The 27,516-nt window shown below is 44.6% G+C and overlaps 1 protein-coding gene across 5 annotated transcripts in view; it reads right to left on the reverse strand.

Annotated features, from left to right (window-relative positions):
- The window catches only part of USP28 (ubiquitin specific peptidase 28), a 427,404-nt gene that overhangs the window by 184,194 nt on the left and 215,694 nt on the right, over positions 1 to 27,516 (reverse strand). For all 5 annotated transcript variants that reach the window (XR_011201488.1, XM_069224386.1, XM_069224385.1 and 2 more), the window contains 2 exons: positions 26,706 to 26,934; positions 25,530 to 25,724 (listed from right to left, as the gene is read on the reverse strand). Coding sequence is in view for 4 of the 5 variants with exons in the window: in XM_069224386.1 (XP_069080487.1) it covers positions 25,530 to 25,724; positions 26,706 to 26,934 (424 nt within the window). In the remaining variant the exon portion in view is untranslated. The remainder of the gene's footprint in view (positions 1 to 25,529; positions 25,725 to 26,705; positions 26,935 to 27,516) is intronic.

The following is a 27,516-nucleotide window of genomic DNA, read 5'->3' on the forward strand; positions in this document are numbered from 1 at the left end:
GTTTAGGTGAGCTCCCAAACCAATCATTGATGCATCTGTTGTGATTATGGTCTGAGGCACAGGGTCTTAAAATGGCCGCCCTTTTTTTAGAATTGTGGAATTCCACCATTGAAGGGACATGTACGTTTGGCGGTCTATCAACACTAGATCTTGAAGTTGACCATGTGCCTGTGACCACTGTTGTGCAAGGCACTTTTTTAAGGGCTGCATGTTTAATCTTGCATGTGGCACAAATGCAATGCATGATGCCATCATTCCTAAAATTTTCATGACAAATCTGACAGTGTATTGTTGATTTGTTTGTATTTGTGTGATTATATTTTGGAAAGCTTGTATCCTTTGGGTATTTGGATTTGCTAGAGCTTGCTGAGTGCCTAATATTGCACCCAAATATTGTTTTATTTGTGCTGGTTGAAGGTGTGATTGTTGGTAGTTTGAGAACCCTAGTGTGTGCAAGGTTTGTATTACATAATACGTATGATTTTGGCATTGCGTATGACTGTATGATTTTATTGGCCAGTCGTCTAGATATGGAAAGACATGTATATGTTGTCTTCTTAGGTAGGCTGCCATTACTGCTAAGCACTTTGTGAATCCCCTTGGAGCTGTTATTCCAAAGGGCAACACTTTGAACGGGTAGTGTTTTGCCTGAATGACAAACCAAAGATATTTTCTGTGTGAGCAATGGATGGGTATACGAAAATACGCATCTTTGGGGTCTAAAGCGGTCATGAAATCTTGTTTTTGTAGTAGTGGGATGACATCCTATAAAGTTACCATGTGAAAATGTTCTGACAGGATGTAAAGATTGAGGGGCCTGAGATCTAATATTGGTTGAGGGGGGCATCTTTTTGGGGAATTAGAAAATATAGTGAGTAAACTCATGTCCCTATTTGAGACTATGGCACTAATTCTATTGCTTGTTTGAGTAGTAAAGATTGGACCTCTTCTTGTAACAGAATGGTGATGGTTTAGTGGGATAGCTATCTGGGTCTTTACTAGGAATGGGATCTGGGTCATAAAGGTCCCATGGATCCACATTGTCTTGTTGTGAATCATAAGAGTGAGTGGGTGACTGCACTTGTGTAGGACTAGCAGGAGGAGACGTAGGTAAATGTGGAGAATGAGGAGGAGAAGATTGAGGAGGTGGCGGTTTCTCCTATGGCACTTTTTCTGGAGGCTGCATAGTGTTCAACTCCTCCTGAAAAGCTAGCTTCCTTTTTTGTTTTTAAAGGAGGTGCTGTCAGAATTCTTCCCGTTTCCTTATGGATGTGGATCCTGGACTGCCTTTCATCCATAACCTCTAGTATTGGTTGAATCCCTAACTCCTCTTCAGAGGTTTTGTGGCTTTCCTTAAGTCTCTTTGAAAGTCCATTTTCCTCTGTATAAGTTGGCCTTTTCGGCTCCGAAGTATGCTTTTTCAGGATCAAAAAAGATGACGACGAAGGTTTCGGCTCCGAAAGTGGTTTTCTAATTTTCGACTCAGAAAAATGGTGTCTACTGGAGTAAGTTGGTCACCACTAGTCTTTTTTCGGGCAGAGCCATGGCCTTCCGGCAGTGGCGTACCCAAGGCCTTGTGGTTTTTCTTTTGTGAGGGTACAGGGGCAGAAGTACTCACATGTTGTCCTATTGTGACCAGTCTGTCTTCCTCTGATTCCTGTTCGGACTCGGAATCTCGAACCAAGACTGTGGTTTGCATCAGTTCTTCTTCCTCTACATCGAGAGGTTCGCCGCTTCTCAACGCCATTTCGATTCTTCGTGCCCTCCTGTCTCAAAGAGTCTTTTTCGATCGGAAGGATCGACAGGCCTCACAGTTTTCTTCCTGATGATCTGGGGAAAGGTAAAGTTTGCAAACCAGACGCTGGTGTGTTCACAGGTAATTAGCGTGGCACTGAGGACAGAATCGGAATGGAGTCCAATCCATGAGGCTTCCACACGGTCAGCCCGAACAGGCCAAAGATGGGTGCGCGCGTGCGCCCCGAAGGGCGAACAAAGTTGTTTTCCCTACTGTACTGCTGTGTCGATGGAAGGATAGAAACCCAATCAATACAATACCGGTGACAAGAAAGTTTTACAGAGTTTTCAGAATCGAAATCTCGGAGCGAGAGGAAACACGTCCGAACCCGACGGCGGAAAGAAAACAATCTAACAATGGAGTCGATGCCCACACGCAAAGGAACCGAAGAGGAGTCACTCGATCCTGTGACTCGAAAACACTTCTTCAAAGAAAAACAACTTGTAACACTCCGAGCCCAACACTAGATGGCAGGATAATGCACAGCATGTGTATCTGCAGCTACACATGCAATCGAGAAAAAAAAAAAAATATATATATATATATATATATATATATATATATATATATGGAAAATGTCACTTACCCAGTGTACATCTGTTTGTGGCATTAGTCGCTGCAGATTCACATGCTGTGCACATCCCGCCGTCTGGTGTTGGGCTCAGAGTGTTACAAGTTGTTTTTCTTCTAAGAAGTCTTTTCGAGTCACGAGACCGAGGGACTCCTCCCATTTCGACTCCATTGTGCATGGGCGTTGACTCCATCTTAGATTTTTTTGCCTGCAGAGGGTGAGGTAGGAGTTGTGTATGCTAGTAATAGTGCCCATGCAATGAAGTGAATGCGTATGTACATAATGAAGTTTAAAGTAATATATTTACAAATGTACAAGATCTACTTCTAAACGGCTACAGGCTCCCGCGGAGGCGGGTGGGCGCATGTGAATCTGCAGCGACTAATGCCACGAAAAGATGTACACTGGGTAAGTGACATTTTCCGTTCGATGGCATGTGTAGCTGCAGATACACATGCTGTGCATAGACTAATAAGCAGTTATCTCCCCAAAAGCGGTGGTTCAGCCTGTAGGAGTTGAAGTAGTTTGAAATAATGTTCTTAATACAGCTTGACCTACTGTTGCTTGTTGTGCAGTTAGCACATCTACACAGTAGTGCTTGGTAAATGTATGAGGCGTAGACCATGTTGCTGCCTTACATATTTCGTTCATTGGAATATTTCCTAGAAAGGCCATGGTAGCACCTTTCTTTCTGGTTGAGTGTGCCTTTGGTGTAATAGGCAGTTCTCTTTTAGCTTTAAGATAGCAGGTTTGAATGCACTTAACTATCCATCTAGCAATGCCTTGTTTTGAAATTGGATTTCCTGTATGAGGGTTTTGAAAGGCGATAAATAGTTGTTTTGTCTTTCGAATTAGTTTTGTTCTGTCGATGTAGTACATTAGTGCTCTTTTGATGTCTAATGTATGTAGTGCTCTTTCAGCTACAGAATCTGGCTGTGGGAAGAACACTGGTAATTCTACCGTTTGATTTAAGTGGAACGGTGAGATTACTTTTGGTAAAAATTTAGGATTGGTCCGTAGAACAACTTTATTTTTGTGTATTTGAATAAATGGTTCTTGAATGGTAAATGCTTGAATTTCACTCACTCTTCTTAGAGATGTGATGGCAATTAAAAATGCAACTTTCCACGTTAAGTATTGCATTTCACAAGAGTGCATGGGCTCAAAAGGTGGACCCATGAGTCGTGTTAGGACAATGTTGAGGTTCCATGAAGGAACTGGTGGTGTTCTTGGTGGTATAATTCTCTTTAGGCCTTCCATAAACGCCTTTATGACTGGTATCCTAAACAATGAAATTGAGTGCGTAATTTGTAGGTAAGCAGAAATTGCCGTAAGACGTATTTTAATGGAAGAGAAAGCTAGGTTAGATTTTTGCAAATGTAGAAAGTATCCTACTATTTATTTTGCAGATGCTTGTAAAGGTTGAATTTGATTATTATGGCAGTAATAAACAAATCTTTTCTACTTATTTGCATAACAGTGTCTAGTGGTAGGTTTTCTAGCCTGTTTTATGACCTCCATACATTCCTGTGTGAGGTCTAAGTGCCCGAATTCTAGGATTTCAGGAGCCAAATTGCTAGATTCAGCGATGCTGGATTTGGATGTCTGATCTGTTGTTTGTGTTGTGTTAACAGATCTGGTCTGTTTGGCAGTTTGATATGAGGTACTACTGAAAGGACTAGTAGTGTTGTGTACCAAGGTTGCCTTGCCCATGTTGGTGCTATTAGTATGAGTTTGAGTTTGTTTTGACTCAACTTGTTTACTAGATATGGAAGAAGTGGGAGAGGGGGAAAAGCGTAGGCAAATATCCCTGACCAGTTCATCCATAGTGCATTGCCCTGAGACTGATGTTGTGGGTACCTGGATGCGAAGTTTTGGCATTTTGAGTTTTCTTTTGTTGCAAATAGATCTATTTGTGGCGTTCCCCACATTCTGAAGTAAGTGTTCAGTATTTGGGGGTGAATTTCCCATTCGTGGATCTGTTGGTGATCCCGAGAGAGATTGTCTGCTAACTGATTCTGAATCCCTGGAATAAATTGTGCTATTAGGCGAATGTGGTTGTGAATCGCCCAATGCCATATTTTTTGTGTTAGGAGACACAACTGTGTCGAGTGTGTTCCTCCCTGTTTGTTTAGGTAATACATTGTTGTCATGTTGTCTGTTTTGACAAGAGTGTATTTGTGGGTTATTATGGGTTGAAATGCTTTCAGAGCTAGAAATACCGCTAACAGTTCTAAGTGGTTTATATGAAACTGTTTTTGGTGAATGTCCCATTGTCCTTGGATGCTGTGCTGATTGAGGTGTGCTCCCCACCCTGTCATGGATGCATCTGTCGTTATTACGTATTGTGGCACTGGGTCTTGAAAAGGCCGCCCTTGGTTTAAATTTATACTGTTCCACCATTAAAGCAAGATGTATGTTTGCCGGTCTATCAACACCAGATCTAGAAGTTGACCCTGTGCCTGTGACCACTGTGATGCTAGGCACTGTTGTAAGGGCCGCATGTGCAACCTTGCGTTTGGGACAATGGCTATGCATGAGGACATCATGCCTAGGAGTTTCATTACTAATTTGACCTGTATCTTTTGGTTTGGATACATGGCTTGTATGACATTTTGGAATGTTTTGACTCTTTGTGGACTTGGAGTGGCAATTCCTTTTACTGTGTTGATTGTTGCTCCTAGGTATTGCTGTGTTTGACACGGCAGAAGGTGTGACTTTGAGTAATTGATTGAGAAACCTAGTTTGTGTAGGGTTTGTATGACGTAATTTGTGTGTTGTGAACACTGTTTTTGCGTGTTGGTTTTGATTAACCAATCGTCTAGGTACGGGAACACATGTATTTGCTGCCTTCTGATATGTGCAGCTACTACTGCTAGACATTTTGTAAAAACTCTTGGCACAGTTGTTATTCCGAATGGCAACACTTTGAATTGGTAATGTATCCCTTGGAATACAAACCTTAGGTACTTCTTGTATGAAGGATGTATTGGTATATGGAAATATGCATCCTTTAGATCCAGTGTTGTCATGTAGTCTTGTTTGAGCAGTGGGATTACTTCTTGTAATGTAACCATGTGAAAATGGTCTGTTTTGATGTATGTATTTACTATTCTGAGATCTAGTATGGTTCTTAGAGTTTTGTCTTTTTTGGGTATCAGAAAGTACAGTGAGTAAACTCCTGTGTTTAGTTCTTGTTTTGGTACTAACTCTATTGCTTCTTTTTGGAGCAATGCTTGAACTTCTAGTCCTAGAAGATTTATATGTTGTTTTGACATATTGTGTGTTTCGGGTGGAATGTTTGCAGGGAATTTGATAAATTCTATGCAATAACCATGCTGGATAATTGCTAAGACCCAAGTGTCTGTTGTTATTTCCTCCCAATGTTTGTAAAACTTGGTTAGTCTCCCCCCCACAGGTGTTATGTGTTGGGGATTTGTGATCTTGAAGTCACTGTTTGGAGGAGTTTTGGGACTTTGGAACTTTCCTTTGTTCCTTTGAAATTGTCCCCCTCTATATTGTCCCCGAAAACCTCCCCGCTGATACTGGCTCTGGTAAGTGGGCTTTGTTTGTGAGGCTGTGGCTTCTGTGGTTTGCCCTCGAAACCCCCCTCGAAATTGTGTCTTTCGAAATGTGCCTCTGCTCTGTGGGGAGTAGAGTGCGCCCATGGCTTTGGCCGTGTCAGTGTCTTTTTTAAGTTTTTCGATCGCAGTGTCCTCCTCCGGCCCAAACAACTGCTGTCCGTTGAATGGCATATTCAGCACAGCTTGCTGTATCTCTGGTTTAAATCCTGATGTACGTAGCCATGCATGTCTCCTTATTGTTACAGCTGTGTTGACAGTTCTAGCAGCTGTGTCTGCAGCATCCATCGCTGACCGTATCTGATTATTTGAGATACCCTGTCCTTCTTCTACTACTTGCTGCGCTCTCTTTTGGAACTCCTTGGGTAAATGTTCAATAAGGTGTTGCATCTCATCCCAATGGGCCCTATCATATCTGGCTAGCAAAGCTTGCGAATTTGCAATACGCCACTGGTTTGCTGCCTGTGCCGCCACCCTTTTGCCTGCAGCATAGAATTTTCGACTTTCTTTATCTGGAGGTGGTACATCTCCTGAAGTATGAGAGTTGGCTCTTTTGCGCGTTGCTCCCACTACAACAGAGTCTGGTGTTAGCTGTTGTGTAATGTACCACTGGGTCTGTTGGTGGCGGTTTATATTTTTTATCTACTCTTGGAGTAATGGCTCTCCCTTTAACAGGCTCCTCAAACACTTGTTTGGAGTGTTTTAGCATTCCGGGTAGCATAGGAAGACTCTGATATTGGCTGTGTGTGGACGACAGTGTATTAAAAAGAAAGTCGTCTTCAATGGGCTCTGAATGAAGGCTGACATTATGAAATGCAGCTGCTCTTGACACCACTTGTGCGTAGCCTGTACTATCCTCTGGTGGCGATGGTTTAGCTGGATAGCATTCTGGACTATTGTTTGACACTGGTGCGTCATAAAGGTCCCATGCGTCAGAGTCATCTTGACTCATTCCTGTATGAGTTGGGGATTGCATCATTGGTGGAGTGGCTACCGGTGATGGTTGCGGAGAGTGATGTGGGGATGGTGGTGGTGTTACTTGTTTAGCCACCTTTGCGTGTGGCTGTTTGTCTTTGTCTTGGAAGGCAAGCTTGCGTTTCATTTTGACTGGAGGAAGAGTGCTGATCTTCCCTGTATCTTTTTGAATAAAGAGCCGTCTTTGTGTGTGATCTGGCTCTATTGCCTGTAATTCCTGTCCAAATCTATGCGTCTTCATTTGTGTGGACAGTCCTTGTTCCTCAGTGTAGGAACTTGTTTTCGGTTCCGAGGCCAGATATTTCGGTACCGAAACCTTTTCGGCTGCTTTTTTCGGCTCCAACGAAACCTTTTTTACTTTCGGCGTCGTGCTCTCTCGGTGCCGACCCGTTTCGGTGCCGGTGTCTCGATGCTGAATCTTCTCTGAGCCACTATCTCGGGCCCGAGATTGCTGTGTGCCGGTATCTCGACCGGAGTCGGATGACTTCGACACCAGCTCGCCCTTTTTCGGTGCCGATGAACGGTCACCTACTTTTCGGGTTAAGCCATGGCCTGTTGGCGGTGGCGTCCCCTGGGCTTTAGCGCTTTTCTTGTGAGTTTTTGTTTTCGACATCTTACTCACGATTTTCGGCGTTTCCTCGGGATCGATCTCCTCAGAGTCCGACTCCTGGGTGGAGAATGTTTCTTCCTCCTCCTCGAAACGCTCTTGTCCTGTCGGCGCCGACGCCATTTGCAGTCTTCTTGCTCTTCGGTCCCTCAGTGTCTTCCTGGACCGAAACGCTCGACAGGCCTCACAAGTATCCTCCTTGTGTTCTGGTGACAAACACAAGTTACAGACCAGATGTTGATCTGTACATGGATACTTGTTATGGCATTCTGGACAGAAGCGGAATGGGGTCGTTCCATCAGCCTTGAAGAGACACGTGGCCGGGCCGACCAGGCCCCGACGGGGATGGAAGAAAACCCCGAAGGGCCACCGGAGCTCTTCTTAATTCGGTGTCGATCTGTTGTAACTAACCCGATACCGAACGCAAACAATACCGACGATTTTTCCGAGATTCTAACTAACTTTCCGACACGAAACATGGAGCGAAAAGGAACACGTCCGAACCCGATGGCGGAAAAAAAACAATCTAAGATGGAGTCGACGCCCATGCGCAATGGAGTCGAAATGGGAGGAGTCCCTCGGTCTCGTGACTCGAAAAGACTTCTTCGAAGAAAAACAACTTGTAACACTCCGAGCCCAACTCCAGATGGCGGGATGTGCACAGCATGTGTATCTGCAGCTACACATGCCATCGAACATATATATATATGGAAAATGTCACTTACCCAGTGTACATCTATTCGTGGCATGTTGCGCTGCAGATTCACATGCTGTGCACTGTTCCTGCCATCTAGTGTTGGGCTCGGAGTGTTACAAGTTGTTTTTCTTCGAAGAAGTCTTTTCGAGTCACGGGACCAAGTGACTCCTCCTTTTCGGCTCCATTGCGCATGGGCGTCGACTCCATCTTAGATTGTTTTCCCGGCAAAGGGTGAGGTAGGAGCTGTTGGAGTAAGGATACTAGAGGTGCCCATGCAATGGAGTAGATATGTATGTACATAGTGTGTAGTAAAGTAATATTTATTTACATATTTCCAATTTACATGCAACTAATACGGCTACAGGCTCCCTGGGAGGTGGGAGGGTGCATGTGAATCTGCAGCGCAACATGCCACGAACAGACGTACACTGGGTAAGTGACATTTTCCGTTCAATAGCATGTGTAGCTGCAGTAATCAGCCTGTAGGAGTTGAAGTTGTCATCACATCTACACAGCAATACTTAGTAAATGTATGGGGCGTAGAACAGGTAGCTGCCTTACAAATCTCTCTCATTGGTATATTACCAAGAAAAGCCATTGTGGTGCCTTTCTTTCTAGTGGAGTGTGCGCCCTTGGTGTAATGGGTAATTCTCTTTTAGCTTTAATGTAACAGGTTTTAATGCATTTAACTATCCAACTGGCAATGCCCTGTTTTGATATAGGGTTACCTGCATGAGGTTTTTGGAAAGCTACGAACAATTGTTTTGTTTTACGAAATTGTTTTGTTCTGTCAATGTAATACATTAGTGCTCTTTTTATGTCTAATTTAAGCAATGCCCTTTCCGCTACTGAGTCTGGTTGTGGAAAGAAGACTGGGAGTTCCACAGTTTGGTTTAGATGGAACAGTGATATGACTTTAGGTAAAAAAAAATGGATTTGTACGGAGAACCACTTTATGTTTATGTATTTGTATAAAGGGTTCTTGAATAGTAAACGCCTGTATTTCACTAACTCTTCAAAATGATGTGATGGCTATTAGAAAGGCTACTTTCCAAGTCAAAAATTGGATTTGACAAGAATGCATGGGTTCAAATGGTGGGCCCATGAGTTGTGTTAATACAATATTAAGATTCCACAAAGGTACTGGTGGTGTCCTTGAGGGTATGATTCTTTTCAGTCCTTCCATAAAGGCTTTAATAACTGGGATTCTAAAAAGTGATTTTGTATGTTTAATCTGCAGATAAGCAGATATTGCAGTGAGATGGATTTTAATGGAAGAGAAAGCTAGATTGGACTTTTGTAAGTATAGTAAATAACTTACAATGTTTTGTGTGGAGGCGTCTAATGGCATAATTTGATTAGCCTGGCAGTAGCAAAAACAAACCTTTTCCATTTGTTAGAGTAACAATGTCTTGTTGTGGGTTTTCTTGCTTGTTTAATGACCTCCATACACTCTTTGGAAAGGTTTAGATATCCAAATACTAAGACTTCAGAAGTCAGATTGCTAGATTGAGCGATGCTGGATTCGGGTGTCTGATCTGTTGGTTGTGTTGTGTTAACAGATCTGGTCTGTTTGGTAGTTTGATGTGGGGTACTTCAGATAGGTCTAACAGTGTGGTGTACCAGGGTTGGCGAGCACACGTTGGTGCAATAATTATTAGTTTGAGTTTGTTTTGACTCAGTTTGTTGACCAGATAACGAATGAGCGGGAGAGGGGGAAAAGCGTAAGCAAATATCCCTGACCAGCTGATCCATAGAGCATTGCCCTTGGACTGAGGGTGTGGGTATCTGGACGCGAAGTTTTGGCATTTTGCGTTTTCTTTTGTTGCAAACAGATCTAGGTTTGGTGTCCCCCAGCAGTGGAAGTGATTTTGTAGAATCTGGGATGTATTTCCCACTCGTGAGTTTGCTGGTGATCTCGACTGAGATTGTCGGCTAACTGATTGTGAATGCCAGGTACATATTGTGCTATTAGGCGAATGTTGTTGTGGATTGCCCAATGCCAATTTTTTTGTGCTAAGAGACACAGCTGTGACAAGTGTGCCCCCCCCCTGTTTGTTTAGATAATACATTGTTGTCATATTGTCTGTTTTGACAAGAATGTGTTTGTGGGCTAGAAGGGGTTGAAAGGCTTTTAGTGCTAGAAAGACTGCTAACAGTTCTAAGTGATTTATGTGGAGTTGTTTTTGCTGACTGTCCCACTGACCTTGTATGCTGTGATTGTTGAGGTGTGCTCCCCCACCCAATCATGGATGCGTCTGTTGTGATAATGGCGTGAGGCACTGGGTCTTAAAAAGGCCGCCCCTTGTTTAAATTTACAGGGTTCCACCATTGAAGCGAAGAGTGTGTTTGGCGGTCTATCAACACTAGATCTTGGAGTTGACCCTGAGCCTGCGTCCATTGTTTTGCTAGGCACTGTTGTAAGGGCCACATGTGTAGCCTTGCGTTTGGGACAATAGCTATGCATGAGGACATCATGCCTAGTAGTTTCATCACAAACCTGACTGTATAGTGTTGGTTTGGTTGCATGCTTGATATTATATTTTTAAACGACTGAACTCTTTGTGGACTTGGAGTGGCAGTTGCTCTTTGTGTGTTGAGTGTTGCTCCCAAGTATTATATTTGGGATGGTTGTAAACAAGATTTTTGGTAATTTATAGAAAACTCTAGTTTGTGTAGAGTATCTATTACGTATTGCGTGTGAACGCGACATTGTCGTTGAGTGTTGGCTTTTATTAGCAAATCGTCTAGATATGGGAATACGTGCATGTGATGTCTCCTTATATGAGCTGCTACTACAGCTAGGCATTTTGTAAATACCCTGGGGGCTGTTATTCCGAACGGCAACACCTTGAATTGATAATGTTTGCCTTGTATTACAAACCTGAGGTATTTCCTGTGAGATGGATGGATGGGTAGGTGAAAATACGCATCCTTGAGTTCCAGTGTTGTCATGTATTCCCCTTGTTTTAGTAAGGGGACTACGTCCTGAAGTGTTACCATGTGGAAATGATCTGATTTGATGAAGAGATTCAGTGTTCTGAGATCTAAGATAGGCCTTAACGTTTTGTCTTTTTTTGGGATAAGGAAATACAGGGAGTAAACGCCTGTTCCTTTCTGGTGATAGGGTACTAGCTCTTTGGCTTGTTTTGCTAGCAGTGTTTGGACCTCTATTTGTAATAGGTCTAAGTGTTGTTGAGACATTTTGTGCGGTTTTGGGAGAACATCTGGAGGGAATGTTGTGAATTCTATGCAGTAACCATGTTGGATAATTGATAGTACCTACGTGTCTGTAGTAATGTGTGTCCAATTGTGGTTGTTTTTGGTTAATCTCCCCCCCAATGGTGATATGTGTTGGGGAAGTGTGACATTGAAGTCACTGCTTGCTAGGGCCTGGCTTGGAAGGCTGGAATTTCCCTCTTCCTCTTGGGAACTGTCCTCTGTAGGAACCACTAAAGCCCCCTTCTCTGGTACTGAGACTGGTAGGTAGGTTTTGTTTGGGAGGTGGATGGTTCTGATGTCTAAACCCTCCCCCTAAACTGTGGTTTCCTAAATGTTCCTCTGTATTGTGCGGAGTAGAGCGCGCCCATGGCTTTGGCCGTGTCCGTGTCTTTTTTATTTTTTTCCGATTACGGTATCTACTTCCGGCCCGAATAGCTGTTGTTGATTAAACGGCATATTCAATACCGCCTGTTGTACCTCTGGTTTAAACCCAGAACTTCACTGCCATGCATGCCTTCTAATTGCTACTGCTGTATTGACAGTCCGTGCCGCCGTATCAGCAGAGTCTAGGGCAGACCGGATTTGGTTGTTTGATATGGCCGGTCCTTCTTCGACCACTTGTTGGGCATGTTTTTGGTGTTCTTTGGGCAAGTGCTGGATGATGTCTTGCATCTCGTCCCAGTGCGCCCTGTCGTAGCGGGCAAGTAGGGCTTGTGAGTTGGCAATTCCCCACTGATTGGCTGCTTGCGATGACACTCTTTTCCCTGCTGTGTTGAATTTTTTAATTTCCTTATCAGGGGGTGGCACATCTCCTGATGATTGTGAATTTGCCCGTTTTCTTGCAGCCCCCACAACCACTGAGTCCGGAAGGGGCTGTTGAGTAATAAACACTGGGTCTGACGGGGCGGTTTATATTTCTTTTCGACCCTTGGCGTGATGGCTCTCCCTTTTACAGGTTCTTGGAAGACCTGTTGTGCGTGTTTAAGCATGCCCGATAACATTGGTAAACTTTGGTAGGATGAATGTGTGGATGCCAGAGTGTTAAACAGGAAGTCATCCTCCACCGGTTCCGAGTGCATTGTTAGGTTGTGGAATGTTGCTGCTCTGGCCAGTACCTGCGTGTAGGACGTACTGTCCTCTGGCGGTAAAGGTTTTGTTGGATAACACTCTGGGCTGTTGTCCGATATAGGTGGGTCGTATAGATCCCAGGGGTCCGCATCATCTTGAGTCATCCCAGTATGTGTGGGTGACTGTGACATTGGTGTACCCACTGGTGACAACTGTGGTGAATGCAGTGGGGATGTTTGTGGTGAGAAATGTGGTGGTGGTGACTTTTCTCTAACCACTTAGGCTTTTGGTTGTATCTCAGTCTCGTGAAAAGCCAGTTTTCCTTTTGACTTGAGCGGAGGGATGGTTTGCATCTTCCCTGTGTCTTTCTGGATTTGTAACCTTTGCTGTGTTTGGTCATGTTCTTCTAAATCCAGTTCCTGCTCAAATCTGTGCCTTTCTTTGAGGTAGAGAGAAAGCCCTTGCTCTCCAGTGTAGGCAGAACGTTTCGGCTCCGAAGCCGTTTTTTTCGGTACGGAAATTCCCATCAAAATTGTCTTTTTCGGCTCCGATAAGCTCTTTCGAGGCTTGCTCGACTCGATGCCGACTCTTTTCGGTGCCGGTTTCTCGACCGGAGTCGGAAGTCTTCGGCAAATCTTTGCCCTTTTTCGGTGCCGATGTTACTTGGTCACCTTCTTTTCTGTGGGTCGAGCCATGGCCTTCCGGCAGTGGCGCCCCTGTGGCCTTTAGTTTTTTGGTGTGACCTTGGGTGTGGGACGGGGCAGGTGTACTCACTTTTTGCGCTGCAGTCGAAGGTCGTTCACCGTCGGATTCATCCGAGTCCGATCCCTGAATGAAAATCCGCATCTCTTCTTCCTGGACGTCAAGATGTTGTTTCGGTTTCGGCGCCATCTGTAGTCGTCTTGCGTGTCAATCCCTTAAGGTCTTCTTGGATCGAAACACTCGGCAGGCCTCACAAGTATCCTCTCTGTGTTCGGGCGATAAACACAGGTTACAGACCCTATGCTGGTCTGTATAAGGATACTTGGCGTGACACTTGGGACAGAAACTGAAGGAGGTCCGTCCATTAGTCTGAGACGACGGGTGTGGTCGGGCCGACCAGGCCTTGGTGAAGTGCGGAAGCCCCGAAGGGCCGCCAAAGCGTTTTGTTTGTCGGTGCCGATGCGATGAAACTAAACCGGTACTGAACGTAAACAATACCGACAAATTTCGATGATTCTCTAAGTTTCCCGATTCGAATTACGGAGCGAAGAGGAACACGTCCGAACTCGATGGCGGAAAGAAAACAATCTAAGATGGAGTCGACACCCATGCGCAATGGAGCCGAAAAGGAGGAGTCACTTGGTCCCGTGACTCAAAAAGACTTCTTCGAAGAAAAACAACTTGTAACACTCTGAGCCCAACACTAGATGGCAGGAACAGTGCACAGCATGTGTATCTGCAGCTACACATGCCATCGAACACACACATATATATATATATATATATATATATATATATATATATACACATACACATATACATACATACATACACACACTAATAAACAGTAAGAGGTATAAAAGGTTAGAAAACAGCGTAAAATAGCAATATGCAATAGTAGTCCTGGGGGGAGCCCAAACCATATAACAAAAAAACGGAATGCGAACACAGGGACCCCACCTAAGTAAGTGAATTGTGTTGAGGGAAGCTGGGAGTACTATGAAACCACACAGGTAAGTAATAGAGTGCACCCCAGCGACCAGGAATGCAGGAGTGAAACACTGGATTTCCCCAGAGCCATCCCACAGAATGAAATGAAGAAAATGAAGACCCCCAAGAACAGCCTGTAAGGAACCAGCAGTGAAAAATCGAAGCTGGCGACCTGTGGAGAGAGGGGACCAAGCCCAGAAGTGTCTGTGGAGTCCAGGGGGAGTAGGAGATACTACCCTCCCAGAGGTACATTTTGGAGTTGGTCGACCAAGAACAAAGACAGGTCAGCACTGCAGTACAGAAGCCGTAGAAGAGTTCCTGATGTGTGCAAAAGGTGTCCCATGCTGGGAGCTGGATTGCAGATGGGCGTCGGTGAAGGATTTCCACCAACAAGCCTTGGCAAAGGCAAATTCGCAGCTGGAGAAATTAGGTGCTGCCAGGGACTATCAAGGGCCAGGCGGACTCGCAGGGGACCCCCGGCGTCGCAGAAGGCCCACAGGAGCAGAGGCAGCACCCACAGGTGTCCCACAGGACAGGGACACAGGAGTTGCTGAAGCAGCCCACGCACCACCACAGAAGTTGCTCCCACGTCGCCGGAGGATCACGCAGAGTTCCAGAAGTTGCAGGAGGGAGTGCTGGGGGTTTGATCTACACATCGCCTGAAGTTCCCCTTGGAGGTGACGCAGCAAGACTTGGCAGCTGCAAAGGACGAGGAGCACTTGGGTACTGTCTTGCGTGGAGTGGAAAGGACTTACCGCCACTAAAGTGTGACAGTTGGTAGAGAGGACCAAGGGCGACTCTCCGGACCTCCACCTGTCATGCAGGACCCACACCACTCAGGATGAGGGGGGATCCACGCAGTTGGTCATCAATGCAGCTATGCACCTGTAGTTACAGGGGAGTGATGCCTTCACCCCAAAGGAAATTCCTTCTTTTTCTTGTGCAGGCTGAAGAGTTGCAGTCTTCTTAGGATGCACAGCAGGGGAAATGTTGCAAAGCTGGCAGGAGTTCCGGATACAATGTTGCAGAAGAGTCTTCCTCGTGGATCTGCAGCTTGTAGGTTTCTGGAGGTTCCAGTTGTGGTTCCCGAGGCCAGAAGTCGAAGTAAAGGTTACAGAGGAGTCCTACTGGAGTCTTTCAAGCTGAATTTGAGAAACCACCCCAGAGGAAGACCCTATATAGCCCAGAGAGGGGGCTTGGTCACCTAACCAGGTAACTACCGATCAGAGGGTGCCTCTGACGTCACCTGCGTGGCCAGGTCACTCAGATGCTCCCAGAGTTCCCTGCCAACCTTGGAATCAAGATGGCAGAACCCAGGGACCCTCTGGAGGAGCTCTGGGCACCACCCCTGCGGTGGTAATGGACAGCGAAGTGGTCACTTCCCTTTCCATTGTTTAGTTTTGTGCCAGAGTAGGGACTGGGGGTCCCTAAACCGGTGCAGACTGGTTTGAGCATGGAGGACACCAAATGTTCCCTTCAAAGCAAAACCAATGGCTTGGGGAGGCTACCCCTCCCAAGCTAGACACACCTATTTCAAAAGGGAGAGGGTGTTACCTACTCTCCCAAAAGAAATTCTTTGTTCTGCCTTCCTGGGCTTGATCAGATCAAACAGCAGGAGGGCAGAAACCTGTCTGAAGGGTGGCAGCTGCTGGGCTGCCAGGGAAAACCCTGCAAGACTGGTGGTAGCAACGATGGGGGTCCTCTAAGGAGCCCCCAGAGTGCATGGGATCATACTTGCAACAGTATTGAGGTATGATTCCGACATGTTTGATTTCAAACATGCTCAGGTTCAGAGTTACCATTATGTAGCTGGACATAGGTAGTGACCTATGTCACGTACACGCGTAAAATGGTGTCCTAACACTCATGAAGTCCAGTAAAATGGACTGGAGTTTGTGGGGTCACCTCTGCTAGTGCAGGGGTGCCCTCACACACAGGTACCTGCACCCTGCCTTCTGGGGCTGAGAGGGCGTATCATAGGGGTGACTTACAGTGACCTGGTGTAGTGACCTGCAGTTAAACCGGGTGCATGCACCCGGTTCACGCAGGCTGCAATGGCAGGCCTGCAGAACCCTTTGCATAGGCTCCCTATGGTTGGCAGAATAACTGCTGCAGCCCATAGGGATGCCCTGGAACCCCAATGCCCTGGGTACCTAAGTACTATATACTGAGGACATACGTGGGGGCACCAGTATGCCAACTGTGGGGAGAAAAGGTTAGTAGCAACCACATTTAGAGGAGAGCGCATAATCACTGGGGTCTTGGTTAGCAGGATCTCAGTGAACAAAGTCAAACACACTGACAAAAGGCAGAAAATGGGGGTAACCATGCCAAGAAAGAGGGCACTTTCGAACAATTGGCATATTTGGTGTACTAGTAAATCCTTAGTACAGTGCACCATGTGTGCCCAGGGCCTGTAAATCAAGTGCTACTAGTGGGCCTGCAGTACTGATTATGCCACCCACAAATAGCCTTGTAAACATGCCTCAGACCTGCCACTGCAGTGCTTGTGTGGGAGGTTGGGAACTGCTGTTTTGCCTTGGCAAGTGTACCCATCTACCAGGCCCAAACCTGCCGTTTTACTACATGTAAGTCACCCCTAAGGTAGCCGGCTGGGCTGAGTGTAGTGCATTTAAAAGGTAGGTTATGTACTGGTGTTTTTTACAAGTTCTAATAGTGAGATAATGTTTAATTAGGCTTCCACTATTGTAAGGTCTATCCCTCCCATAGGTTAACATGAGGATTGCCTTGAAATATCTTTTAGGTGTTATTTCCCCATTAAGAGGAGATAGAGGTATGGAGTTTGGGGTCACTGAACTCACAATTCAAAAATACATCTTTTGGTGAAGTTGGTTTTTAACTTGCAAGTTTGAAAATGCCACTTTTAGAAATTGGGTGTTTTCTTGCTTAACCATTATGTGCCTCTGCCTGGCTGTGGAATACACGTCTGGGTCAGGATGACAGTTTGACTCTAGACAGTCACACAAAGGTAGTTGAGGTGTGACCTGCATATCCTGATGGGTCTTCCTGGGCTAGATTAGTGGAAGGAGTCGACACTTGAACCTAATAGGGATGTGCCTGTCCTTACACAAAGCAGGGTCCAACCCCTGGAGTGTGTCTGGGGCCAGGGTAGGAAAGGAAGAATCTTGTGCACTACAAAGATTTTCCTTTGAAGTTTGCCTACTTCGACGGCAGAAATGAGTATAAGTATTGGGCCTCCGAGACCACAACTTGAAAAAACACTTCTGGACTGAGGCCATTCTACTAGGGATAAGAGCTGGATTCTGTGAGAGGAATTGCCAGTCTGCCTGTTTGCTGCAGTGGCTTGCTGCTCGCTACTTCTGCCCTTGGATTGAAAGGACTGGACTCTGCTTTCTACATCCTTCTTTCCAAGGTTCTCCAAGAGCTTGATCTGAGCTTGCTTCCTATTAGGCAGCCTTTGGAACATCAAAGACTCATCTGCCAGTGGCTGAGCTCTTCTGAGAGTTCTGACTTGCCAAATGGTGCCAAATCCAGCCCCTGGGCTCTTGAAAGTAGACGCTAGTGACCTGATGAAAAATCAACGCACTGAGCTGTTGCGGCAGAATAATTGGCGCAGCAGATTCAACGCATCTCCTGCTTCAGCGCAGATTAATCTTTGCTGTGTGTCTGGATGTTTCACGCATCACCCTGGGCGCAATTTTCTTCACCAACGCTGCATCACAGGCAGGATTCCAAGCATCACCTTCACAGCAAGTAAAAAAATCAACACATTGGCAACCCAGCGGGAAAAGAATTGACGCACCGCCCACCCAGCGGAAAAAGCATAAACGCATTGCTTACTTTTCGGATGCATCACCTCTTTTGCAGCACGCATCGTCTTTGTTTTTGACGCATCCAAGGTACTGTGCGCTATAGGGAAACAACCACTGATTTCACAGGATTAAGACTCCTCCATATCTTAAAAAGTGAAATTTCTACTTGTGTATGTTGGATTTTTGTCGTTTTGGTCTCGTTTAACTCCGATAAGTATTGGCTACTTTTCTAAATTGGTGTTGAGTGCGGTTGTGTGTGTGTACACAAATACTGTACACATTGTCTCTGAGAGTAGCCTGACTGTTTGGGCCAAGATACCAAGGGGGCTAAGCAGGAGTTATTTTAGGTGTGTGACTCTCTTGCCCCGACTAGATTGAGGGTCCCTACTTGGATAGAGTGTAAACTGACTCCCAGCTAGAGATCCCGTTTCTAACAAATGGCTTCAGGTGCAGGTAGAGCAAAAGAATGGGTCTGTTCCATATATTGCATAGACTTTTCCATGTACTGAGGTCAGTGGTTTGTTTGATGATAATATTCACCCTCATCATGATCCTAGTATTTATCATCATCCTGGTAGTTAAGGCTGTCATGGGCAGTGAGGTGGTCCAAAAGGCCCATCATAGTCATTAGCAGAGTCTTCCAAATCTAATAAATGGCTAGGTGGTAAAGTAGACAATGTTTTAGCGTCCTGTATAAATTGTATCATCGACATGACTGTCGACAAGGTCAAATTGGGTGTGAGGATCAACCCTGGAGGTTTCTTTGGCTTTGTGATCAATTAGGTTTTCGTCAACAGTGTGGTCGTCAAAGATGTAGCCATCAAGGTGGTCATTGTCGACTGAGCAATAGTCAACAATGGAGTGGTTCTTGTTGACAAGTTGGTCGTCGACGATGGAGTAGATGTAGACGACGTTGACTGTCGGCAGAGCTTTGGTTTTCATCAGCATTGACGATTGACAGTGTTGTTGTCATCGATGAGGGCTTCATAGTTTAATCTTTACCAAGGCAGGATGTGAGGAGGATTTTGAAGGATTCAAGGCTAAAGCCAAAGACAGAGCGGAAGGGGCAGCAGCTCAACTTTCTTTATGTGAGGAACATGGTGTGTCTTTTGAAAGGCTTTTTTATGCCCCTCTGGTAACCCTTGCAACCTTTCCCTCTTCTTAGATTTTCCCTGTGAGGTGAAAGAACCCTCACTGTCTTCCTCCTCAAAGACAACAGCAGTCTTTGCTTTGAGCATTTATAGCCACAATAAGAATCTCGCCCTCTCTATCTTTGGGAGTTTTAGGATGAAATGTTTGCAAATGTTGTAGTCTTTTACCTTGTGGGTTGGAGGAAGGCAATTAATGCAGCCTTCATGTGGATCTTTAGAGTGCAGAATTTTCATACCACAGGTCCCACAAGGTTTGAAGAGTCCTTTCTCAGAAGGTTCGGACATGATGTCACAAGAAGAAATGTGATATACCAAATTTGAGTGAAGAAGAACTGAGCAGAGATCAGGGAGACTCCCTCTCACATGATGTACAGCAGAAAACCGGAGGTAAAATCTCTCTGCTGGGAGAGTGTTCTATAGGGTGCTATCACCTGATTGGCTGGAGTCTGGTTCTTCATAAATGATGCAGATAAGCTATTAAAGTCAATGTCTTCTGCCATGGTAGGCTATGTAAATGACTTACTTGATCCAAATGCACCATGGGACTCCCACCTCAATGACATGGATCATTCAGGCATGTAAATCTATGAAAGATATAATACTGGAGAATATCAATCAAACACAACTGTGACCCTAAACATGTTCCCATCCAACCCTATGCCAATGATAGTGTTTTTCCTTAATCTAATTCAAACCTCTAACAGTATCTTAAACCCTACCTTTAACTTTGATCATGACAACTTCCTAGACCTTAAATCCTTCTTTAACACAGATATTAACTCTGAACATGAAGCTGAGTGCATGATGAACATTATTCAGGATGCCTAAACATTACATTGACCCTTTTGTAAATATTGACAAAATCCTAAACATAACCCAAAAAATATTCCTAAACGTAAGAAGTAGTCTAGCCCCAATGCCAATACTTCCACCAATACTAATCCTATGCATGTACCATAATTAAAATGTTAAACTTTGTCTTTCTAACGTCTACTTTTTTTTCACTGCTTTTCCAGACTTTAACCTCATATTGTTTAATCTTCAAACTTTAACTATCAAACTTCAGACAGAATACCAAGTAATATTTTGCTTTATCCATACAAAGTCTACCCTATAAACATATGGGCCAGTGATCATTTGGCGCATGCGCATTAATTTCACAATAATGGTTTATATATAACTTTTTCACTTTTGAGCTTCTTCCCCTTTACTATGGCCCCAAAGAAAACAACCTGGCTATTCCTTAACTTTACAATCAAAGACAGGGATACAAAATATAGTATCAAGGGAACAAGGTACTTACCTGTGGGTAAACCTTTTATTGGTGGACACTCCATCTAACAGTAAATACCTCTCCGCTAGAATATCTTGGAGGCGCCAAACTGGAACTGAAAGTTTTAAGATAGCACAGTTGACACTTGTGGAAAGGTATTGTCATGTGTCTTTATGCAGTCTTTGTTCTGCCCAGAAGTGATGAACGGAGCCACATATGAGCACCACCACTTCACACTTTTGTCAGTTTCTGTTGTGTCTCTGTTCAACAATAATCAGCAATACAATGTGCATATTCATAGACTGAGACTTTAAGACTGGAAAGGAAACGATTCTACAGATCGGGAAGGCAATAAGGAAAATGCAGTTACAAACAGTAGTCACCAAAAAGAGCGTTACTGAAGCTAGATAACTTGTTCTTGTGAGGGAGATTTCTAACTGTAAATTCCTTAGCTTTAGGCTACATACCAACACAGTACTTCCCAAGATGGGGGGTTAGTGAACATGTGCACTGATGCCCATGTCGTAGTCCGACACATATCCAGAACAGGCACTTTGCATGCAACCTTGGCCCCCAATGAAATGGGTCTGGAGTCCTTCCAGAGTCTCTTTCTAGGCCAACGTGTGGCAGATCTTAATGCAGAGGAGTGTCCAACTTCACAAAGTCTTTTCTACACTGCCTAGACTTTATTTGCCCCAGAGAACCATATGAAGATCTTTCACCCAATGAACTTTGGTTTTATTAATGTAAACGCTCAAGGCTCTCTTGAGGTCCAGCATATTAAGTCTTTCCTCCTCTTTCGAGAGTTGAGGCGGAGCATAGAACATTGGAAAAGTGAAGGGTTGCTGAACATGAAAAGGAGTCTTACCTTGAACAAAAAAGCCACCCTGGTCCCCAACATCACTTTAGGTGGGTAAAAGGGTGAACTAGGGCAGCTGCACTGTGAAAGCTTGGAGTTCACTCATGCAGAAGTTACTGCAACTAGTAAAAACGGTTGCAGAGTCAGGATACGGAAAGGACAGGTGAGCATTTGTTAGAATGGAGTGGACATGTGGAAAGTGAAGGCCAAATTGAGGTCCCACTGTGGCATCACAGAGGGTTTGCGGGAAACACAAGTAAAAATGTTTAAAAACCTCGTAGCAGATTTGAATAATGACAACTACTTCACAAAAAGGCCAAAAGGGCAGACAAATAACATTTAATGTTGCCCAATGCAACTGCTTGCTGGACCAGAGATAAAACAAACAAGACTGACAACAGTTGACCTGCAAGAGATCCATAGTGTGGGTGCCACACCAGGCCACAAACTTGTCCCAGCCCCCAATCTAGACAGACTTTGTAGATGGACACCTGGCAACAGTGATGACGTTGACATCTGCTGGTGGGAGGTCAAACACAGTCAAATGGCTCCACTTAATCTCTATGTATAAAGTCTGAGATCAAGCAGGTCCAGGTGCTGGATCATGTTGCTGCTGCAAAAGAAGATCCTTCAGAAGCTGTAGCATCATCGAAGGATAGATGCTCATAGACATAAGTTCTGGACATCACACACTACTTGCCCAATCCGGAGCCACTACGATGACTTGTGCCCAGTTGTTCCTGATCCTTTAAGACGTTTTGACAGAAGAAAAAGCAGCAGTGGAAAGGAATCCTGTGCTTTTTTCTATCGGGTATGACTCTCTGAAAGAGAGCCTTCTTGAACACTTCAATGTGCAAAACATCTGACATTCCATGCTCTTGACGTTGGCAACAAGATCTATCTATGGTTTTCTCCATTGCTGGAAGATTCCCTGTGCCATCTCTAGATGAAATAATGATTTCAAGGTGCCAACTGCTGAGTTTGTCTGTCTGGGGTTTAAACGATCCATCCAGGTGGTTCATAATCAGGGAAAAGCCCTGATGCAAGAGCCAACTTCAGATGCGAAGAGACTCTTGGCACAGAACCCCACCATGCTTGTTGACAGTACCACATAGCAGTGATGTTGCTGATGGGAATCTGAACCGCGGTAAAAAGGCTTTCAGCACCAGGTGAATTGCTCGTAGCTCCAACAGGCTGCAACCTGAGTGGTCTGATATCTACCGCTCTCAGATCTCCCCAAGTCAGCAGCGATGCTGCTGTCGACACAGTCAGCTCTGGTTGGGCAGAGAGAGAAGTCTGTCCTCAGTTATACTGTAGGCGAGTCGCTCTGCTACCACTGAAGGACTTTGCAGTCTTATCCAACACCTGGATGGAGTCCGACAGGTTCCGTTGGTGCTGGGCCCACTGAGGATTTAGGTGCTACCGCATATGTGACTGCCATAATCAACAACCAGCTTGCAGGAGGCCAGGAAGTCTCAGAGCAACTCTTACTGAGACTGAAACATCTGGATCACAGCCTGAATGCTTTGGGCTCTTTGTGATGCAGATGAGGCCTGTAACAGCACTATATGCAGAATGGCCCAGATGAGAGGGAGTCTTTATAAAGGAATCACATGTGAGTTTGGCACATTGATAGTGAACCCCAATTAAGTTAGAAGGTTCTCCGTGGTCTGGAGATGGTCTATGACTGACTGTGGCAAGATTGTCTTCAACAGAGTTATTGAGGTAGTAAAATGTAAATTCCTCAGTCTCTGATGATGTGCTGCAACCCCCACCATCACTTTCATGACAACCTGAGGGACAATAGTGAGGCTGAAGGGGGGCCACGACTAAACAAAAATGCCCCTAGCCTACCTGGAACCACAAGTAGCGCCCGTGGGATTGCAGAATGGGAACATGAAAGCAAGCATACTGCAGGTCCAAAGCCAAACCCCAGTCACTGGGATCCATGGCAAACCGAACTTGGGCCAATGTGAGCATCTTGAATACGTCCTTCTGCAAGAAGGAATTCTGAGGGTAGAGATCTAAATAGGACGAAGGGCTCTGTCCTTCCCCGCCACGAGGAAATAGCGTTGTTAACAGTCACTCCCAATTTGTGGAACCCCCTCTATGGGTCCTTTTGTTAAAAGAGCCTGCACCTCTTGATGCAGGATGGACAGGTGCCGCTCTGCAAGATGCTCTAATGTCGGAGAAGATGTGTGGTTCGAAAAGGAATGGTAGGGCCTACCCTCTGTTAGACGATCAGAAAGACCCACCTGTCACATGTTATACCTAGCCACCCCTGGAGGAATAGTTTTTTCTTGTTTCCCACAGAGTGGTCACATACATCTAAGGGCAAAGAAACTGCTTGGAGGCTGATACCGCAAGAGTGGGGTCTGGGAAATGCGCTCGCCCTGTTGGCCTGGACGTGATTTCCTAGATCCTGGCCCCTGATCTTCAAAGGATGGTGGAGGTTGTGGGTCCTGGCGTTACAGTATGCCAAACCTCTGGAGAAGCTTTAAAGGGGGCAAAATTGAGAAGGGCGCTGTTGTCTGAGTAGAAAGGCCTAAAGAACGATCCAAGGCTTGCTTTTCTTTACAGTGTTCCAACACTGAATCAGCCTTCTCACCAAACAGGCGCGATCCATCAAATGGCATATCTAATGTCTGTAGAAGTGTCCAACCCACTGGTCTCTTGTAAGTCCATATATTGAATGTCCTAACCACCTTATCTCCATTGCCTTCTCTAAAAGATGTTTCACCCTGAACAGAGTCAAAGTCAAAAAAAAATTTGAGCGCTGGAATGCAGCTCCATGGTTCTGTCTAAGTCTGACGGAGCTGGGCCGGGTGAGTTGGTACAGTTTTGGGATGTAACTTTAACCAGGCCCGGGACAAATCTGGCTCAAAATCAGATAGGACTATTGGGATGAGGATTTCCTCCAGTGCTGGTGCAATTCAGGCTCGTGTTGATACTAAAGGAACTGTCATGGATTTTGGCACTGGTTTGGTTCTGACATCTGAGCAGAACCGAAGACGGGTTCATGAGGCACAGATGGCAGACCCGCAGGCAGTAAGCCCCTGGAGGCTTTTGCTGCATGGTGGGGGCAGAATGCACACACAAGAGGGAGCCGGCAGAATGGCAAAGATTTGCAATACAACTTCTCTAAAGGCCTCAATCTGTTGCAATATCGCCGATGGCACCGTAAACTCGGGGTGCACCAGGTTAAGTTGCAGAATTGGTTCTTTTGCAGTAGAAGAGGGCTGAGAGGAACACTTCCATCTTCCGAACTTCTCAAACAGAATAATGGAAGCAGAATAAATTCTCATTTGCCTCCATGTGCTTCTTCTTCAACAAACTGGAAAAAGTGGACTGAAGCAAGTACATGATGCAGGAACGTCCCTGAGAGCAAGAATGGGTCTGCGCTCTCGACTTCAAGCAGGACAGCCAATTCTGTGACTTTACTCTGTGTTCTGTGACATACAACTTTGATTTGTGTTCCAGGATCACCTTTGAATTCATCAGGGCACACCCCTTTAAGGACTTGAGTTGCCTTGCACCCTGAAAAAAATGCAGAATTTAAGAGAAAACTCACAAACTGACAAGAAGGTGGTTGGAGTCCACGTATAAAGGAGCAGATATAAAGGAACCAACGTTGGCTCTTACATGCAGCTCTATTTGTCACTGTGAGGGCAGAAGGAAATAGGGGCCATATGTACGAACACTTTTTCCCATAGACACAGAATGGGTAAAAACCTTTGCTACATCTGTCCCTAAGTGTGGTGCTGCATGATGCCACCTACTGGCAGGTGGAGCAAAGCTGTTTTAAATCTTCAGGATTCAGGCACCTTGGGTATTCTAAAGGTGAGCAATCGGCGGTCAGAAGCATCCACCAGGAAATCAAGTTATTGGCAGAGATGCAGTGAAAGAATTGGCTACCCTATCCCAACTTCAGAAAAGTCAGTTCTTGCTTAATCTTCAAAACTAATTTTAACTAATTGTTAATACTAAAAGGCCGCAAATAACTGTAATAATGATAATCTTTTCAAGTATAAACCACTCCATTACTTAAAATGTGACTAGTCACAACCAGAAACTTCGAGCACTTAAAATTACTCAATAGTGTCAACATATAAGTTTCCAATGGTCAATTTCACAGACAGAAATTCTGGGAAGTTATAAGTATTAGACAACTACAACACTGGGTGAATAAAAATTAATTGTTACATCCAATGCACTGAAATCAGACTAAACAGTAATTTGACAACCTTCACTTGGAGCTGAAGAGAATTCCTCAGACTCCGAGACAGAAGCTGGTGCAATCTGAGGAATCTTGCGGGTCTGCTCCTCTTCCCACTCTTCCACCTCCTGTTCAAACCTCTGGTTATCTTCCTGCACGTAACGTTTCAGTCCTGGAGGCAGACCACAGAGGTCGGTCCACCTATACCCAGTTTCTGCCTCCTCTAGAAAATAAATTAAAACATGATATAAAAGTGCCTGGACAACAGGCCACTGCCTGAACAAAAGGGCAAAGCTTTGTTAAATTCAAAATCTTAGAAAAGTGAGTTTCTATACATTTTCATTCATGTGATGTTGCCTCACTACCTGAATTCTTCTAGCACAGCATAAAAACAAAGTACACATAAACAGTGTAGAAAATGTGGTCAAGGGTTGTGCATCAATTGCAAGAAAAATACATAAATGAGCATTTTTCTGCAGAAATATTTCTCTTTACAGGAAACATTTTTAACATGTCACAGTTAAGAGTACCCAACATCCCCAGAGTTTTAAGTGGTAAAGGTAGCATTTGTCACAGTTATGGTAGGAGGATAGCGTCACAGCCGCTACATCTGCAACTACCTTGAACTGAAGACTAGTGACATCATTGTCATTGATTTCTGCACGTAATGGTGTGCGCCAATAACACTCCACCACCCCCATTCTATGCAGCTGAGGTCACTTAAACTCACATAACCAGGTATGGATGGAAAACCATCTCAGTGCAAAGTCATAAGCACAATGTAGCAGATCAATCCCCTAAATGTGTATATTTACAAAGGCAACTGTAAAATTATCCGACTTCTTTGCAAGCAACCAAACCATTATGAACTCTTATGTAGAATGTTTAAGTATTTTGGAGGCTATGGAACAATGCCAGTGAACCCCAAAGACGGATTAAAGAGCCCTCATAAAACATAATTAAAAGTCATTGCTATAAAAAAAAAAATATATAGTTTGGAGTACTTCCTTTGCACCCACCCTCTCTACAATAAATAGCTAGCTTAGATAAGACAATAAAAAAAAAGTATGGAAATGGGGGCATTTGTATCTCAGTCAAATATCCATGAAAAGGGATAAATTCTACATGCAAGTACTTGAACCAGATGAGACTTTAAGGAAGATATTGCGGGCATTTGTCATTGTAATACGAACTAAGCATTTACCTGCAATGAAGTGAGGCATGTTGTCATTGACGTAGATTAGGCAGTAAGCACTAGCGTTCTTCAGGCCCCCATAGGAGTCACGCTCCAGCTCTTCCCAACTGGACTCAGTCACTGAAATATCATTGTACTTCAGCCATGTCCGGTTGGTGTGGCTGTAAATATAAGCCCAGTAGTGGCCTGCATTAGCCTGGCCTTCATGGACTAGGACAGCATGCAGGCGATATGGAACCTGTGGACATTGGTAATGCAAAACAAAAAAATATGTGGTTTAGAGATTTTGCAATGGGGGCATCAAGCAATTAAGTGTAACTGCTTTTTGCTATCTGCTGTAAACTTCAGGACATGCTCTCATCATGTCCTGTAATAAAACAGTAAACATGTCATACTACCACACGTTTTATCATGGGATACAATTCCACAGTCAAAGAGGAGGAGGAAATTCTGAACTCACCTGATTAAAGAAAACAGACTCTCAATGCATTTGTACAAAGTAAAAAAGAAAACACTTGCGATACTACGTGTATCTACAATACTTTACAATGAATTTGATAAATTAGTAGCTCATGTCAGCCCATTTTGAATACCAAATCCATGGCATTAACAGGAAATATCATTATATAGGCCAGCAACATTTTGTCTATTAAAGAAAACTTGCAGAGAGGGTGGCTAACAACATCCTTAGACTAACACAAGGGCAACTGAAATTGTGCAGCAGGAAAAGACCAAAGTTGGTTAAATTATACGGCATAATGAGGGACATTTTGTGATAGCCTTACATCTGTATTGTTTCATTTTTACCCAGGTTTCACCT

The sequence above is a fragment of the Pleurodeles waltl genome, chromosome 3_1 (assembly GCF_031143425.1).
Source record: "Pleurodeles waltl isolate 20211129_DDA chromosome 3_1, aPleWal1.hap1.20221129, whole genome shotgun sequence".
NCBI lineage: Eukaryota > Metazoa > Chordata > Amphibia > Caudata > Salamandridae > Pleurodeles > Pleurodeles waltl.